Raw genomic sequence first — 19389 nt, forward strand, 5'->3', positions numbered from 1 at the left:
TGGTTTCTCTCCTGTGTGCACTCTCTGGTGGCTCACAAGTTGTGCATTCCAAGAAAAACATTTCCCACACTCCTGACATTTATATGGTTTCTCTCCTGTATGAAGTCTCCGGTGGCTCATAAGATTTGAACTCGTAGAAAAAAAATTCCCACACTCCTGACATTTGTATGGTTTCTCTCCTGTGTGCACTCTCTGGTGGCTCACAAGTTGTGCATTACAAGAAAAACAGTTCCCACATTCCTGGCATTTGTATGGTTTTTCTCCTGTGTGAAGTCTTCGGTGGATCACTAGGTTTGAACTGTGAGCAAAACATTTCCCACACTCCTGACATTTGTATGGTTTCTCTCCTGTATGGACTCTCTGGTGGCTCACAAGTTGTGTATTCCTGGAAAAACATTTCCCACACTCTTGGCATTTGTATGGTTTTTCTCCTGTGTGGACTCTCTGGTGAATCACAAGATGTGAACTGTGTACAAAACCTTTCCCACACTCTTGGCATTTGTATGGTTTCTCTTTTGTGTGGAGATTCTTGTGCTTCAGAAGGTATGAACTCCGAGCAAAACCTTTCCCACATTCCTGACATTTATATGGTTTTTCGGCTGTGTGGACTCTCAAGTGGGTTACAAGCGTTGAATTATGAGAAAAGCATTTCCCACACTCCTCGCACTTATATGGTTTCTCTCCTGTGTGGACCCTCTGATGGCTCACACGGTTTGAACTTGTAGAAAAACATTTCCCACACTCTGGGCACTTGCATGGCTTCTCTCCTGTGTGGACTCTTTTGTGTTTTACAAGGCTTGAATTTGTAGAAAAAGATTTTTCACACTCCAGGCACTTATATGGTTTCTCTCCTGTGTGGAGTGTCTGGTGGCTCACAAAGTGTGAACTGTGACCAAAACATTTCCCACACTCTTGGCATTTGTATCGTTTCTCTCCTGTGTGGACTCTCTGGTGGCTTACAAGGTTTGAACTCTGAGCAAAACATTTCCCACACTCCTGGCATTTATATGGTTTCTCACCTGTGTGGAGGGTCTGATGGGCCACAAGATTTGAACTGTGAGCAAAACATTTACCACATTCCTGACATTTGTATGGCTTGTCTCCTGTGTGGACACTCTGGTGGGTCACAAGGTGTGAACTGAGAGCAAAACATTTCCCACACTCCTGACATTTGTATGGTTTGTCTCCTGTGTGGGTTCTTTGATGGCCGAGAAGAGATGAGTTGTGAGCAAAACATTTTCCACACTCCTTGCATTTATATGGTTTTGCTCCTGTATGGACTCTCTGGTGGACTACAAGTTCTGACTTCCGAGTGCAACATTTCCCACACTCCTGGCATCTGTATGGTTTCTCGCCTGTGTGGAGTCTCTGGTGGATCACAAGGATTGAATTTCGAGAAAAACATTTCCCACACTCCTCACATTTGTATGGTTTCTCTCCCGTGTGGAGTTTCCTATGCTTCACAAGATATGAATTCTTAGCAAAATATTTCCCACACTCCTGACACTTGTATGGTTTCTCTCCTGTGTGGATTCTCTGATGAACCAGTAATTCTCTTCTGCCAGCAAATTGTTTCCCACATTCCAGGCATTTGTGTGTTTTCTTTCCTTTGTGGACTGTTTTATGACTCAAATGGGGCAATTTGTAATCAAAACCTTTCCTCGAGACTTTATATCTAATGTCTTTTTTTTCCAGTGCAGAGTCTCTTATGAAGCACAAGTGCCATAGTCTGGGCAAAACATTTTCCACATATGTTGCACTTGAAGGCTTTTTCTCTGGTAGAACTTTCCTCCTCTGTGTGGGCATTCTGGTGTCTGGTAAGCTCCCACTTTTGCCTAAAACACTTCCCATACTTTGCACAGACAGTTCCCTTACTCCAGTTATCTGCTGGAAAGAAGGAGAAAAATACAAAATAATCATTCCTTAGTGTGAGTAAAAAGGACTCTTAAGGAGTGGGAAAGGGACTGATTGGAAACCATCCTAAAAACAACTGTCATCAGTGAGAGGAGGATACAGTGCACCCGCGTCATACGTGGGCACGCCATACGCAGCTCAGCATACATTGAAAGCTGCACACTGGAAGAAACAATGGTGTGTGCCCATGGCCCGTGTGCCCCACTGTGCTGCAGCAGTATTTCCCTTACATGGGGTGGTGGTGGTGGTGGTGGTTCGGGAACAGATCCCCTGCATAAGGGAAGGACACACTGTATATTGTTGTCCTTTCCTCACTTTCATGGTATTTTAGCCGCTAAGCTTTTATTCTTAATGGGATTTCAAGAAGTATATTCAGGGCTTGGCATGTTCATATTCCTACATCATGCTACAACTGATCACAACAAATGTGAGGGCAAGCAAGGGCCAGGCTGGACTGCTGCTCTTATGCCTTTTTGGGGACCTTCCCAGAGTTATCTCCTAGTCAAAGGAAGCAAGACTATTTGTCACAGAACCTTAAGGAGGGAAGTCTGAAGGAAGGATGGTCCCCAGCCGGATTCCAGTGGGGCTTAGGACTGAGGAAAGATGGAACTTGCTTGACTTCCCAGAGATACAAAGGAAAGAGTGTGCAGCAAGTACTCCACAGGCCACCCATGACAGCCCTAACTCTTCTGAGTACTCTGTAAATAAAGGCCTTAACAAATTACTTTAGAAAGATGATAGAAGCAACACATTGAAGAATTATGTACATGAAAAATTAGTTGCCTTGGATCCCATTTGGGAGAAAGGCAGAAGAGAAGTGCAATAAATAAATAATGAAATGAATTAAAAAATGGATGGTGGATGGTAGATTCCTTTAAGGAGGAGTGGTTTTTAATAGGCAAGTGGCTCAGACCAGGAAACATTTTATTACCCTCTTTGTTTAATTTAAATGCAGAACATGTCCTACTGAAAAAAGGATTAGACTCTGACAAAGGAGGAATGAGAATAATTGCAGACACAGAGATGACAAAATATTACTAGAAGAAAAGAGAATGACTACTTGTGAAAATTAAAGAAGAAAATGCAAAAGCAGAGTTATAGCTGAATATTAAGGAAACAAAAGGAACATATACAATTTACATAAGTTCAAAATATGAAAGTGTGACAGGGAAATTGTTAAATAATTAACAATTATTGTTAATTGTTATTGGCTCCATCCTCAAGCAAAGGGGAGACTGTAGTCCAGAAATCAGAAGAAGGTTAAGATTAGGAGGGCAGCTATGAAGGAATAGGATAAGCTCCTCAAGAGGAAAGATCACGGAATAGCAAAGTCAGGATCCTCCATGTCACTGTATTTCTTATTGTTAGGCAACGTTTGAAAGCTGAAGATTAAAAAATGAGGATAGGAAGAAAATGAGATAATTTGAAATGTGGTGCTGCAGGATAGTTCTATGAGTACCATAGACTTCAAAAGGCAGAAACAACCGGGTCTCAGAGCAAGTAAAGACCTAACTCTCACTAAAGGCCAAAATAAAAGAGAAATGAAGACATAAAAAAGTCATAAAGGAATACTATACTACCAGTGAGACTAAGAAAAAGACTGTGATCAAGTGCATGAGGGTGCACAAAAATGTTTGTAAACATTCTTTATCTCAAACCTTCCATTTTATTCCTTCCTATATTTTAAATCTGAAACAACCTATCATGGCTATGTCACTGACTACTTCTGAGGACATTTGAAGAAAAAATTACAAAACTGAGACTGTGGTACTCACTGGAAATTATGGTAATGCTGGGTAAAGGAGAAAGCAGCAAGAAAGGGGAAAGACTGGATTACAAGTGGATAAATGAGTCCCCCATCCTGGCCTTCAGAGAGAATTTGAGATACTGACAGGTAGAATTTGGGATACAGATTCCACTCAGGTGCAGCACTGTTATGGTGACTGTGATCAATACATTATAAATCTAGAACGATCATCAGTGAGGGAGCCTTACCAAGAGAAACCATGATCCCATGGGTCTCCTCCATGATCTGCACATGTAGGGCTCGCTGATCAGGATCCAGAAGAGCCCACTCCTCTGGGGAGAAATGGACAGCCACATCTTCAAAGGTAATTTGGCTCTGGAGAAAAAGAAAACATTTCCTGCCCTTAGCTCACTATTAAGGAACGGTGCAAGAAGCCTTTAGGACTGAAACTTTCCTGTTGGCTGTTTGAAAGTTCATTAGTAGAGGCACCATGCCTCTGAATACCAGTTGCTGGAGAAGAGGAGTGGGAGAACACTATGGTTTCCATGTCTAGACTAGGGGACTCTTGTGGGCCACTGTGAGAACCAGGATACTGTACTAGATAAGCCTTTGGTCTTGTCCAAAAGGCCAGCTTGATGCTCTTTGCTTTGCCAGAGGAAAACAGGAGAGAGATTTGTTTCGAACCAGGCAGGAAGAGTAGGAAGATCTGTCTATTTCCCTTTCTTCTACAATCAAAACAAAATTCAGATAGTAAGAACAGCAACTTTGACTCACTTTTAGATCCTTTGTTAGACAAAAGTACAATGCCACCAAAGACTCAAGCTGTTGTGCAACTTATTCTACAGGCCACTGTGATGAAACCTGATGTAGCTAATGAATGGAGAATTATACATCTTTGGCAAAACATGTAAAAGACTGCAGCACTGATTCTTTAGTAATAGCAGACCATTTGCCTGTTTGATTAAATTTAAATTTCTCTAATATTTCTAAATCTTTGGTGGGTTAATGTTTCTGTTTTTAATGACAAGAAGTTTAAGTCTCAAGTATGATCAAATTGGATGGAATATTTTAAAAGGAAGTGAGCTCACATGGCATTAAATGGGAGGCTTGCACAGCCTACATACAGGGTAAAATTCCTCTTATAAAAACAAATTAAAAATGTAAAGCAGGATTTGTTAAATAAGAAGTTGAAATCTCTTGCAACTCAGTTTGCTAGCTCTCCAACAGAGAGTTTTGGTTTTGATTAAGCTAATTAATAATTTTGTGTAGATATCCGGATATTCAATTAACTGGCTTAAATCAGACAAGATAAACCCCACTACTGTACTTTTAAAAAATGACAGTTCCAATACTGCCTAACTTCTATTCCTTACTTGGGTATATTTACTGCCAGAGATATCTCTCATATTATTAAACTAAATATAACTAAATATGCAGAAATAATCCAGTTGGGATTGCTTTAACTGCCCTGGCTCAATGCTAGATAATTATGGGAACTGTAGTTTTGTGAGACACTTAGCCTTCTCTGTCAGAGAGCATTGGTGTCATAATAACCCAGGGTCCCCTAGCACTGAGCCAGGGCAATTAAAGTGGTCTCAAACTGGATTATTTCTGCAGTGTGTTTTGGACCCAAGCTAATAAAAAATATTACACAAGATAAAAATAATGATTTAAAGATAGGGGAAAAAACCATTTTTATGAGTCTTCTATGGAAGACATGGGCAGAAAGTGGGATTTCTACTTTAAATCAATTATTGAGTAGTTATGGTGTGTTTCTCTTTTTCAAGTTTGCAAAATCAATTTCAGTAGTTGCCTTATCCTTGATTTAAAATATTACAGGATAAATTTGGTACAAGAAAGTTTGCCTTTTCATTTCAAAGTATTTTTTTTTAAATCCCCCAGGTCTAGATTGCTTAAATATACGAGATTTCAACCTAGCTTTTTAAGAGTTAAGTGCTCAAACCCCTTGGCCAGGGTGGATGAGCCTGTCACTTTATTTCTCATATTCATATTTTTAAAAACTCCCCTTATTTAAAACAAGAATATGAAACACTTTATGGACTTCTGTCAAATCCATATGAGCCTACATCCCTGGTAGCACTAGCTGAGAATTTTCTTTCAGTTTGCTTTGAATGTTAAAGGACTAAGGACACCCAGGCTGCTTCAGTCCTCTTGTCCAGGAATCTTTCTTCTTACCTGACTTGATTCCACTCCATCACAAAGAGGAAGAGAAAAGTAAGTGCTTGTTGGTGGCATCATTCCAGATCCTGCAAGAGAGATCAAGGTGAGGGAAGCTGATCACACAGCCTTGTCTCAGAGGATACCATTACATTTCTAAAAAGAAGCATATGAGGAAGACAGTAGCATTTTGCATCCCAGTAAAATCTATAAGTTTCTATTTTGTCTGTATTTATTATTATAGTCATTATTTTTGTCCTTGTGCACTAATTGTTGAACAGTTGTATTTGTGGTTCTGATTTTGTTCCTTAATCCTTTTTTCTTTAGTTCCTTGTTAAGTGTTTCAACCTGTCACCCATTGTTTCTTCTCTTTTGTTTTGGCCACATGTAGCATCTTAAACAGACAGGCAAAATAAAACAGTTTCCAACTGCTTTGGAGTTGGGACATTTAGTGACACGTGCCTCCAAAGTAAGTGGAAATTGGATCAAAGCCACACTTCGGGGCTAAAAACTGGTGGAAAAAGAACCTGTCCTAGTCCTACTTAGCCAGGAAAATGCACACCTTCGACCCTGCACATAGACGCCCTGACACAAGAGTGATCCATCGTAACCCTAACCCTGCATATATATGCACTGCTGTGGGTGCATGTTTAAAAAAGACAGAGCCGGCATACCCAAGCTGTCGAGGCAGCAATGTAAAAAATTGAAAGTTATAAGTACAACATACACAACCCAGATAGTCCAAGAGAGACATGGGGTGTAGGGCTGTGTGTGAAGGGGGCATGTGAGGAGGGGCATGATTATGCTTTGTCAGTGTGGTGACACAGCTCCCTGAAATTAAACAGTGGAAGAAAGATCCAACAAAACAGATTTAAATCATGTCATAGTGTTCCCTGTTATTCCCATTGATGCAAACCATAGTAGTAGAATGGTCCAAAGTGTCATAGACTGCAGAGAGAGCCAACAGGATCAACACCAGTATTTGACATCAAGCCATTGCCACTGGAATATTATTTATTATATAAGTCAATTGTTTCTGTGGACTGACCTGTCCAAAATCCTGATTGGAAAGAGAGAAAAAAATTGGTGTATGATCCAGTAAGGCACGAACTGGGAAAAGGCTCTTTTCAAAACTTTAGAGAGAAATGGGAAAGAAATGCACAGGACGATAATTAACACAAGATCTGGGGTGGTTTTCTTTAATAGAGAACAAAGGACAACAGCCTGGAAAAATATCATTCGAAAAGGAGCCATGCATCTAGTGAGTTACTGTCTTGTCTTTTGATGTTAAACTTTGTAAACCACTATGATCTCTAAGGAATAGCGGTCTAGAAATAAACTTTCATTCATTCATTCATTCATTCATTCATTATAGAAGGCAGAAACAAAGACAGAAGCACCGAATAAAGTAAAAAAAGGAGAAGTGTCAATACGGCAGGAAGTAGGGAAAAAAGACAACACAGTCTGACCCCTGGCGGGCTCTGTAGTAGGGGACAATTCTAAAAATCTATAGGGCATTGTGATCTGGTGTTTAGGGGGTTAGACTAGGGCTTGAGACATCACTGTGCTCACTGTTTTGCAATGATTGAAACATTCAATGCTTTTGTTGAATGCCAGTATTTTGCCCCTCCATTTTTGAGGGGGATCTGTTCCAGACACCCCCACAAAAATGTAAAACTGCCGATATTGGAGTCCCTATTGACTCCAATGGCAGCATACACCACTGCACATCTTGGGCACGCACCCCATTGTGTTGCTCTCTCTTTGCCTCTTGCAAAAAACAGAGGGATGACTGGGCACATTTAGATGCTCATCTCCAAGCCAAATGACTCTGCATGGACACCTCCACTTCTTCAATTTCAAACTATTATGGAGCTTTACCTTGCAAGGCCACAGCCCCATCTTTCTCCTGTTTGAGCTTCCTCTGCTGGGACTTCTGGGAGGTGTCTGATGCAGACTCCTCTGATGCAGGGAGATCAGACTGACCTTCCTCCTGAAAGAGCAGGGAGAACGTGAAGAATAATTAGATAGTAAGTTTTAATTTCTGATACACAAACATCAGAAGAAAAAGACTGGCAATTGTAGCAAGCTTTACCCTTCAAAGTGGGAGCAGGCAATTTCTCATTTCTCCCCTGAACTCAAGTGGGGAAGGGGGAGCCATGCACTGCCACTACAAAATCACCACACTGCCACATCTGGTTGAACAGCAATGGCAGCAAGACATCTGGAAGTTATTTGAAAACACAGGACACAAGAAGCATGGAATTGTGTTCATAGTCCTAAGAGACCTTTGAGGGGTAGAGTCCACTTTAAAACAAGACCCATAATCCCCACACCCTTCACTTGCTTTTCTTTTTTTATAATCTTTATTTGAATTTACAAACTTAAAAAATTTCAACACAGACATGTAAAAAACAATAGAAACATAATCATCTACAGACAAAATTTCCTTTTATTCTATTCATACACCTGATCACTATATCACTACAATCAAACTTATGTCCCATGTTTAGGTTTTTTTTGTATTTTCCAAATTTTGTCTGAAACTCATGCTTCTCTTATCTAGTTTTTTACCACTAGTAATTTTGTACTATTTAGTCTAGCTTCTTTAAACCTATATACGTTTCAACCATTTTTCCAATCCAGAGATTAAAAGATAGAAAATAGTCCTGATGGTTGTCTGTAAACCTCTTTTAACAAATCCTCTTAAATCTGTTTAAACAGATTTAAACAGACACCCATCACTTTCTAAGCTACTTTTGGTACACCACATTTCAGTACAAGAGTAACAGAATTGGTAGTGCCTCTAGAAGTGGCAGCAGTAGGAACATAGGTGCTACAAAAAGTGACAGAGTTGGTCCCAGGACATGGTCCAGTATAGAGCAAAAGGTAGGACAGACATTTAATCAATCCATTTATCTCAGCTTTACTGAAATGAAATGAAATGCTCTAACCTGTTCTTCCTGCTTCCTGTCCTCAGCCCAACTCAGAAGGAAACCTTCTGCCAGGGCCACTGCCTGGGAACAGGTCTCTGCCCCACATTCCCTGATCCATCTCTCCATTTCTGGGGGCAGGATAGTCAGGAACTGTTCCAGGATCACCAGGTCCAAGATCTGATGTTTGGTCTGTTCCTTTGGCTTCAGCCACTGGTGGCAGAGTTCGTGGAGTCGTCTGCAAACCTCTCGTGGGCCCTCACACTCTTTGTAGGAGAACAGCCTGAAGCGCTGACGCTCTATTTCTGAGCTGCCAAGGTCACCACTCAGGAACCTCTGAATGCGTCTTTCCCAGAACTCCTCACTGTTCTCAGCACTGATGCCATCAGAGGCTCCTTCTTTGTCAGGTCCAACTGAGTCAGGTTCCTCCATCTTTGAACTGGCATCCAATGAAGCAGCCAAAGGGACTCAAGGTACTCTTGTGCCTCAGGGCAAAGAACCCCTGAACAGAGTCTGTTTGGAAACTCTGCAAAGCAAAGACATTGCTGTGTTAGGAATTAGTGTACTATACTGGAAAGAGAAAACTAGAAGATTACAACTATGGGAAAGGAAATGAACAAAACTGACAAGAGAGCTGGGGAGGCTTTTTCACCTGAAAATCACGAAGTGAGGCCTTATCTACTTGAGGGTCGGAAAAGGCTGCATCATCCTTTTCCCCGTTTCTGTCAATCTATTCCCCAGTCCAACCTTCCCTCCTTCAACCTTCCACTGAGCCACCTCATATCCATTTCTGACCCAAAGCCCCCGCTCACACCATCCCACCCGCCATCATTCCTTTTCCATAAGCCTCTATTACACAAAAATACCATGACATTTGATTCAATTAAGAGTTTGATGTGGGGAAGGAGAAACTAAGTGAAGAAGGTAAGATTGGTAGATTATAATAATATTGTAAAAGAAGAAGAGAAAAGATCAAGTAGACAGGAGGGGAACATCAGTGATGGCAAGTAGATGGAGAATGACAAAAAGATCGGGGAGGGGGGGAAGAAAGACAGACAGACAGAGAAATTATAAAAGAGGGAAGACAAAAGGAAACTCAGGAAGATGCAACCAATAAAAGTAGGGGGTGGGGGTATTAGAGATAACTTTTCATTGTATGTAAAGTCTGTTTATGTTTTATATTTGTGTGTTTTAATAAAAAATTAATAATTTAAAAAAAAGAGTTTGACGTGGTTCAGGAAATCTTCAATTATTTATCATCTAACTCTTCAAAAACAACACCATCAGCTCAGTACTTGTATTAATGAAACCTAGGCATATGTAATTAGCACAGCTGATTTCCCTTACTGTGAGATTATTATTATTATTGCTATTACAGTCCTCTAACTTATCCATGGGTTGAAAATATTTATACATATTCAAAAAGCATATCTTGATATTACCATTTGATATAAGGGACACCATTTTACTATGTAATTGTATTTATCGGGATTTGAACATCCACAAATGTTGGTATCCATGGGGGTTCCTGAAACAAAACAACAGCAGATACCAAGAGCCTGCTGTTTCCTATTTATTTATACTGTCTTTCTCCGAAACCCCAAATTATTTACAGAAATTAGCACATGTTCCTAAAAGCTCACATCAATAATTGTCACTTTTGTGGACTTTTAATTGTACTGTACAGTTGCCCCTCCTTTTTCACAAGCTTCAGATCCGCAACCCTCGCTGTCACAAGAAGCAAATGGAGGGGGTAAATATGGAGCACACGCCTAAGGCCCCACATGGGCATGTGCCCCCATTCAAACCTATGGGGTTTAATATATGCAAGTTTCCATTTTTGCGGGGGGGGGGGGGGGCCAGAACGGATATCTATCTATGAAGCACACGCTTGCCATCATACATGCTTACGTCTATCTGTGCAGCACACGCTTGTCATCATACGTGCTTACGTCTATCTATGCAGCACACGCTTGCCATCATACATGCTTACGTCTATCCATGCAGCTCACGCTTGCCATCATACACGCTTACGTCTATCCATGCAGCTCACGCTTGCCATCATACATGCTTACGTCTATCCATGCAGCACACGCTTGCCATCATACATGCTTATGTCTATCTATGAAGCACACACTTGCCATCATACATGCTTACATCTATCTCTGAAGCACACGTCTCTGTATGAAGCACAAGCTCACCATCTTACATTCTTACATCTATGTACAAAACACCTGCTTGCCATCTTGCATGCTTATGTCTATGTACGAAGCACACGCTTGTCATCTACCTCTGGCCATCCAGCCACCTAGATATGGCCATTGAACTCTCATGGTCATCCTCCACCTCAGGGGACCCTTCAGGCTGTTTCCTGTCCCCAGTTTTGGAATAAAGATTCAATTGCTAGTCCAGTCAACATCAGTGAGGTGAATTGGGGAGTGGGTGGGTGTGCAACCTGCATGTTTTTATGTGACATGTTGTCATGCACAGAAAATGCATAGTCCTCAAGACAGGGCCAGGCCTTTGGGCTCCTGGGGTGTAAAATCCCCTCAATAGCTTTCCCTTCCAAGGACCCCCCCTTCCAACCCCTGCAATCTTGGTCCTCCCTCTCAGAGGCCTCTCCAGCCTGGATGCTTCATGTCAGTCCCAGCCAGAGGAGAGCCCACGACCTCACTCTGGGAGAGGGAGAAGCAACCCAGAGGACTCCATGGGTCTCCCCCAGGGGAGACCAACCAAAAGGTTCAAGTTCTCCCTCCTTTCAGTTCCATGGAGGAGGCTTAGATTGGGACTCACCAGGCCCCAGGAGGAGAGAGAAGCAGCCCAGGACCCCTGGGAAGAAAAGGCAGGAGACCCAGGAGCCTGAACTTCAGCTGCTCTGGAGGACTGCAGTCCTCAGCCCTTTAGAAGATGGGAAAAGGTGAATGGAGGGTCTGCTGGGTACATGGCTTGTCTCCTCTGGAGGACTGGACTCTTCCCTCCATTTCCCTTCCCCTCTAGGAATCCAGCTGTCTTCTTCCCTTAACCCTTCCTTGCACCACTGGCTGAGGGGTCTCTTCTCTGATTCCCTCCTGGATCCAGCTTCCCAGACCAGACCTTTCTTCTCTCCCCTCTTTTCAGTTGAATCCACCCCAGGAATTCTCACCTGCTCCCCTTCTTTTCAGGGTCCTTCTTTGCTTTCTGATCCTTTTGTTTGGGGTTGCTGTTTCCAGCCGGCTCCCTTTTAATCTGGCACCATTTCCCTCCATCATAAAGCCAAGCCAAGCTCCTGGCAAAAGTCACCAGAGCCTTTTGGGTCTGGATTTCTTTGTATATATGGGGGTGTGTGTAATATAGAATGTATGCTGTAGGCAGGTTTATTTTATCAATTTTAATTGTATGTACAGTGCTGTACAGCGCTATGTAAATAAAGCTTAATAATAACATAATTTTATTTATGTTATATATAATTCTATACAGGGTGACCAGGCGTCCTCCTTTTCAAGGTCATGTCCTACATCTCAACCTTCTGTCCAGGAGGAATTTCAACAGGTCCTCCATTTTGAGCATTACTACGATGCATGAATTTATATTTCTAGGGTCCAAAACACACAGCAGAAACAATCCAGTTTGAGACCGCTTTAACTGCCCTGGCTCAGTGCTAGGTAACCCTGGAAATTGCAGTTTATTGTGGCACCAGAGCTCTCTCTGGCAAGGAAGGTGAAATGTCTCACAAAACTACAACTCCCTGAATTCCCTAGCATTGAGCCCGGTCAGTTAAAGTGGTTTTGAACTGGTATTTTGATTAAACAGCTAATAATTTTCAACAGATTTAACACCTGAAGGCCAAAATCAGTCACTCCACATATCTAAATGCGTAGTTGGAGGAACAAATGTCTTCTCTGAAGATGCCAGCCACAGATGCTGGCGAAATGTCAGGAATAAACTACTAGAACATGGCCACAGAGCCCAAAAAACCCACAAAAAACAACAAATGTCTTTGCACAGTCAGCACTCCACATTCATGGGGGTTAGAAGAACAAGACTCCCATGAATGTGGGAAAACTGTGAATAACCTCCCCAACACACATGGAAACAAATTAGATGTCACAGAATCTTAAAGTTGGAAGAGATCCCAAGGGCCATCCAGTCCAACCCCATTCTGCCATACAGGAACTCACAATCAAAGCACCACCAACAGATGGCCATCCAGCCTCTGTTTAAAGACCTCCAAAGAAGGGGACTCCATCACTCTCCATTGTCGAACAGCTCACTCTCCACACTGTCAAAAGGCTCTTACTGTCAGGAGGTTCCTCCTAATGTTGAGGTGGAATCTCTTTTCCTGTAGCTTGCATCCATTGTTCTTTGTCCTAGTCTCTGGAGCAGCAAAAAATAAGCTTGCTCTATCCTCAATGTTACCCCCCTGTTTAAACAGGGCTATCATATCAGGTGAGCAGGGGAAGAGGAGCAGGGGCCCGTGTTCCTATTCTTCCCCCACCCTCCCATCCCTTTAACTGGCTCCCCATCCAGTGGAATAGTAGGCTTTCCCATGCAGCTATCCCACCAGGAAAACAGGAGTAGGGTTGATCACTCCCATGCCATTTCTGGTGGGATAGCAGGCTTCCCCAGGCAGCTATGCCCCTGGGAAAAGGGTCGATCCCCTAGCTCCATTCCTGGTGGGATAGCTGCCTGGGGAAGACAGCTATCCCACAGGAAAAGGGCAGGGTTGGTGCACATATTGTTCCTGGCTGCCCCCCCCGCCGGGCTCTTTTCATGAGGGGAGGGAGGGAGGTGTGTACGCACACATGCCATGATCGCGCAAATAATCAAAACTGCAAGTGTCAAAGCCATGAATGTAGAGGACCAACTATTTAAGTATTTGAAGGGATGCCATATTGAGGAAGGAGCAAGCTTGTTTTCTGCTGCTCAAGAGAACAGGACCCAGAACAATGGATGCAAGCTGCAGGAAAAGAGATTCCATCTCAACATTAGGAGGAACTTCCTGACAGTAAGGGCTGTTCGACAGTGGAACACACTCCCTCGGAGTGTAGTGGAGTCTCCTTCCTTAGAAGTATTTAAACAGAGGCTGGATGGCCATCTGTCAGGGATGCCTTATTGTGAGTTCTTGCATGGCAGGGGTTTGTACTGGATGGCCCTTGTGGTCTCTTCCAACTCTATGATTCTATGATTCTACAATAAAAGCATTCCCTGTGACAGACCACATTCTCAGGCAGCATATCCCCCTGTCCAACAGCTCATTGCTAGGAAGTTCTCTATGGGTGTATTCCTTTGTATTACTCTTGTGCAGAGTCCCTGGTAACTAACAGGGTGTGCATTCTGAGCAAATCATTTACCACAATCCTGGCATTTTTATAGTTTCCCTTCTGTGTGTGGGCTGTTTCCCTTGCCGTAGTTTATTTATTGATGTTAACACTGACAATCTAAGTTACAATAAATATCAGGATAATGCACATTAAGAGAACATATTCAGAAAAGGAGAGAGGACAAAGAGAAGAGGAAAAAAGATAAAAGGGAGAGAGACAGACATATAAAAACAGTAGGTTTCTGACCCCGCATTCTAGCTATAAAAATAATAAAAAAGGAATCTATTAGTTTACTATTTTGGATCCAACTAAATACTGTAATCCTACTACAATTACTAATAACCATAACAACAGATTATTATATCATTAGATTTCATATTGCTGAGAAAGTCCACCAACAGTTTCTGATCTTTTTAAAAAAATCTTCAGTTAGCTTATCCTTTAGAATCCATGATAATTTAGCAATTTGAGCTAACTCAGGAACCTTAGTCCATTCTTCTGTTGTCGGTACTTCAGTCTGTTTCCAAGATTGAGCAAACAATGTTCTTGCTGCTGTAATCATGTGATGAAGAAGTAATCCATATTTACTAAGCAGTTCTTTATCTATAATGCCCACCAGAAACATTTCTGGTAACTTTACAAAATCTACCTTTGAAATGTTTTAAATTAACATATGAATCTTCAACCAATAACTTTTTGCCTTCTTCCTAGTCCACCACATAGGAAAAAAGAAACCCCTTTTATCTTGATATCCCCAACACTGGTTTGAAACATTCTTGAACATTTTCAACATTATTTGAGGCTAGGTAACATGTATGCATCATCTTATACAGGCTTTCTTCTAAATTACTGCACAAAGTAAATTTTATATCTTTGGATCACATTTCCCCCCAAACATCCATTTAAATATTTATGCCCCAAATTTTTGACCCACCTTATTCTATACTCTTTTACAGGTTGGTATTTTGTCACTAGTATCAAAAATCACTTTTTATATTACATGTTCATTGTCTTTACACAACTGTAAATATAGTTCATTTACTCCAGCCTCTATTGCAGCATTTATCTTATCTTGATTAAATCTGTCACAAAGTTGCATTTAAGCAAAGCACTTAAGATCTTTGCCTTTTTAAAGAAGCATCTCTCTTGATCGAAACTTCCTGCTGTCTTATTCAAAGTACAAAATATCATAAAACCACAATCTCCAATTTTTAACTTTCCTTAAAAAGGCTTCCTGTGGCAAGGTGGCTAAATATTAGGAAATACTTATATTTAATCCAAACACACAGAAGAAGCTTTCTAATAAATTGATTTTTTTTTAAATTAAGCATGCAACTTATCATTATTGTACCAAAATTAACCAAGCCACACAAAAAGTAAATCATGACCTTCAAGTGCCAGGAGTCTCTCATCTCTAAGCAAAATCTATTCCTTCAACGCTACAAAACAACAGGACTCATAATACAATTTAATATTAGGAACTCCTAAGCCGCCCCTTGTCTTAGCATCATACAGTGGTTAAATATTTTTCTGGGTTTTCTTGCCTGCCAAAATAATCTGGACATTTTCTTCTGTTGTTCCTATGTGGACTCTCTGATGAGTCAGAAGTTGTATATTCCAAGCAAAACATTTCCCACACTCCCGGCATTTGTATGGTTTTTCTCCTGTGTGAAGTCTCCGGTGGCTCACAAGGTTTGAACTTGTAGAAAAACATTTCCCACACTCTTGGCATTTGTATGGTTTCTCTCCTGTGTGGACTCTCTGGTGGATCACAAGTTGTGTATTCCCTGTAAAACTTTTCCCACACTCCTGACATTTGTATGGTTTTTCTCCTGTATGGAGTGCCAGGTGAGTCACAAGGTGTGAACTGTGAGCAAAACATTTGTCACATTCCTGACATTTATATGGTTTCTCTCCCGAGTGGAGTCTTTTGTGCTTCACAAGATATGAACTCCGAGCAAAACATTTCCCACAGTCCTGGCATTTGTATGGTTTTTCTGTTGTGTGGACTCTCCAGTGGGTTGCAAGGGTTGAATTTTGAGAAAAGCACTTCCCACACTGCTCGCACTTATATGGTTTCTCTCCTGTGTGGACTCTCTGATGGATTACAAGTTCTGATTTTCGAGTACAACATTTCCCACACTCCTGGCATTTGTATGGTTTCTCTCCTGTGTGGAGTCTTTGGTGCATCACAAGGTTTGAACTTGTAGAAAAACATTTCCCACACTCTGGACACTTACATGGTTTCTCTCCTGTGTGGACTCTCCTGTGGCTCACAAGACTTGAATTTGTAGAAAAACATTTCCCACAGTCAAGACATTTGTATGGTTTCTCTCCTGTGTGGAGTGTTTGGTGAGTGACAAGGTGTGAACTGTGACCAAAACATTTCCCACACTCCTGGCACTTATATGGTTTCTCTCCTGTGTGGACTCTCTGGTGGGTGACAAGATGTGAACTGTGACCAAAACATTTCCCACACTCCAGGCACTGATATGGTTTCTCTCCTGTGTGGAATGTCTGGTGGGTGACAAGGTGTGAACTGTGTGCAAAACATTTCCCACACTCCTGGCATTTGTATGGTTTCTCTCCTGTGTGGACACTCTGGTGAGTCACAAGATGTGAACTGTGAGCAAAACATTTCCCACACTCCTGGCATTTGTATGGTTTGTCTCCTGTGTGGGTTCTTTTGTGGTCCAAAAGAGATGACTTGTGAGCAAAACATTTCCCACACTCCTGGCATTTGAATGGTTTTTCAGATGTGTGGATTCTCCAGTGGGTTGCAAGGGTTGACTTTTGCGAAAAGCATTTTCCACACTCCTGGCACTTATATGGTTTCTCTCCAGTGTGCACTCTCTGATGGACTACAAGTTCTGACTTTCGAGTGCAACATTTCCCACACTCTTGGCATTTGTATGGCTTCTCTCCTGTGTGGAGTCTGTGGTGCATCATAAGGTTTGAACTTGTAGAAAAACACTTCCCGCAGTCCTGGCACTTGTATGGTTTCTCTCCCGTGTGGACTCTCTGGTGCATCACAAGGTTTGAACTTGTTGAAAAACATTTCCCACATTCCTGACACTTGTATGGTTTCTCTCCTGTGTGAACTCTCTGATGAACCAGTAATTCTGTTCTGCCAGCAAAGTGTTTTCCACACTCCTGACATTTGTGTGTTTTCTTTCCTTTATTGAATGCTTGATGGCTTAAATTGGGCAATTTGTAATCAAAACTTTTACCTGAGACCTTACATCTAATGCCTCTTTTTCCAGCACAAAGTCTCATGTGAAGCACAAGTGCCATATTATGGGCAAAAAGTTTCCCACATGTGTTGCACTTGAAGGGTTTCTCTCTGGTAGAACCTTCCTCTTCTGTGTGGGCTTTCTGGTGTCTGATAAGCTCCCATTTGTGTCCAAAACACTTACCACACTTGGTGCATGCCTTTTCCTTACTCCAGTTATTTGCTGGGAAGAAGGAGAAAAATAGAACATAATCATTCCTCAGTGTGAGTGGAAAGGACTGTCAGGGAGTGGGAAAGGGACTGAATGGAAAACATCTCAAAAACAACACAGCTATGGGAAAGAGGAAGAGAGTCCATTGTCCTTCCCCCTCTGGCCTCCATTGGTCTTTTAGACTCAAGGTTTTTTATTCTTAATGAGATTTCAAGAACTATATTTAGGGCCTGACATATTCAAGATTTTATTCTTCATGGGATTTCAAGATGTATATTTAGGTTTTGACATATTCATACTATTACATCATGCTACAGATTTTAGCTTAGTATTACATCCAATAGTGATTTTATCTGAGATACAACAAGCAGAAATAAAAAACTCATGAAAGGTCAATAGATCCTCTTAATACACCTGGATGAACTGCTACCTTTATGCCTTATTTAGAATCTTCCTAGAGTTCTCTCCTAGTCAAAGGAAGCAGGACTACTGGTCACAGAAACTTTGGGAGAAAGCTCTGAGGGAATGGGATCTCTAGCTAGATTTCAGTGGGACTTTGGACTCAGGAATGATGGGAACTCTTTGACCGTAGAGCCTTTAAGGAAAGGGTATGTAACAGGTGCTCCACAGGTCGCCTATGTCCTAGTCCTGCCTGTTTTTTTGTTTTTGTTTTTATGTCCCATTCTCACTGGTGAAACAGATGTCTTTCGCATCTTCACATTAAATTCTGTCAGTACGCATTTACTTTGCCTCAAAATATGTCACCATCTTTCTCTCTTATTTTTCTCCCCCAGTCTCCAGTTTTGGCCTCCCATGTCCAATTAAAGTTGGATTTTTCTGCTGCACACAAGATTCCATGACTTATCCTCCACACTGGATGGGAGAAGGGTGAAGTCGTACGTCTACAGCTACTCCGTTTCTAATAAAGATATAGGGAAGTATATAGTATAGAGACAAGTAACTTTCAGTTGCATATTGATTTGCTCTCATTCTTTTCACAATGCATCTTCAATCAAATTATTACTATTTTTTAGTTCCTTCTTATAACAAAGAGGAATTGATGAATTCCCCTTTAGTGGAGTCCCACTCTCTTTGATCACTCTTCCACAGCTCATGAGCCAATAGCCTAGATCAGAAGAGAAAGGACAGTCTTTGGATACTTGAACCTGGATCTGGTAGTTTATCCTTAATTTATCCCAGGATTCCCACTGAGTGGGAAGAAAACTGAAACTTCTCCGTATAAAGCCACGTTGAAAGATGTTTGTATGAAGGGGAAATGAATGGGATGTGTCTGCTGATAAACTATTTCCTGAGCCCAATGATTTGTATATTGAGTAAATAATATGCAACCTTTGCTACCTAGATTGTGGGAACTAAAACTAGCCTGGTTCCAATGATGAATGTGGCACAATAACTCCAATAGCAAAACTGCAGGGCAGGAATACTGGAGGGTGACACAGGCAGAGGTTCTCTCAGAAACACTGAAGAATTACATTTTTAAAAGAGAAAGGATAATAACTCAAGGAGGAATGGTTTCCAATTTAATTTAAACACAAAACATGTCCTTCTGGGGGGGGAAATATTAGACTTGGAGAAAGGAGTCATGAGAACAGGAGTAGGGAACATCAATAATTCAAGACATGGTAGTGACAGGATATTACTAGATAAAAAAAAACAGCAAAGTCTTGGAATGACTGTGTGAAAATTAAAGAAAAAAACGTGTGTGTTCCCTTTCTGGTTATAATCAAATTCTCAAATGTGAAACCTGCAAAAGTGGAGGGCCAACTGTACTCCCTTCATTTTGGCCCCACCTTTCCTTTCTCTGCCAATCTTTCTCTCTCCTCCCTAGGATTTATTCAGCCTAGCCAGCTTTG

At 41.5% G+C, this 19389-nt stretch overlaps 1 protein-coding gene and 1 pseudogene across 1 annotated transcript in view; both read right to left on the reverse strand.

Moving 5' to 3' along the window:
• LOC121921821 overlaps nt 1-11865 on the reverse strand; it is a 13613-nt pseudogene extending 1748 nt beyond the window's left edge.
• Nucleotides 11866-13842: 1977 nt separating this feature from the next.
• Nucleotides 13843-19389, reverse strand: part of LOC121921850 (zinc finger protein 850-like) — a 37999-nt gene continuing 32452 nt past the window's right edge. The window contains exon 7 of the mRNA XM_042450478.1: nt 13843-17238. Within this exon, the coding sequence (XP_042306412.1) occupies nt 15591-17238 (1648 nt within the window). The 3' untranslated portion in view covers nt 13843-15590. The remainder of the gene's footprint in view (nt 17239-19389) is intronic.

Source organism: Sceloporus undulatus, chromosome 2, assembly GCF_019175285.1.
Source record: "Sceloporus undulatus isolate JIND9_A2432 ecotype Alabama chromosome 2, SceUnd_v1.1, whole genome shotgun sequence".
Taxonomy (NCBI): domain Eukaryota; kingdom Metazoa; phylum Chordata; class Lepidosauria; order Squamata; family Phrynosomatidae; genus Sceloporus; species Sceloporus undulatus.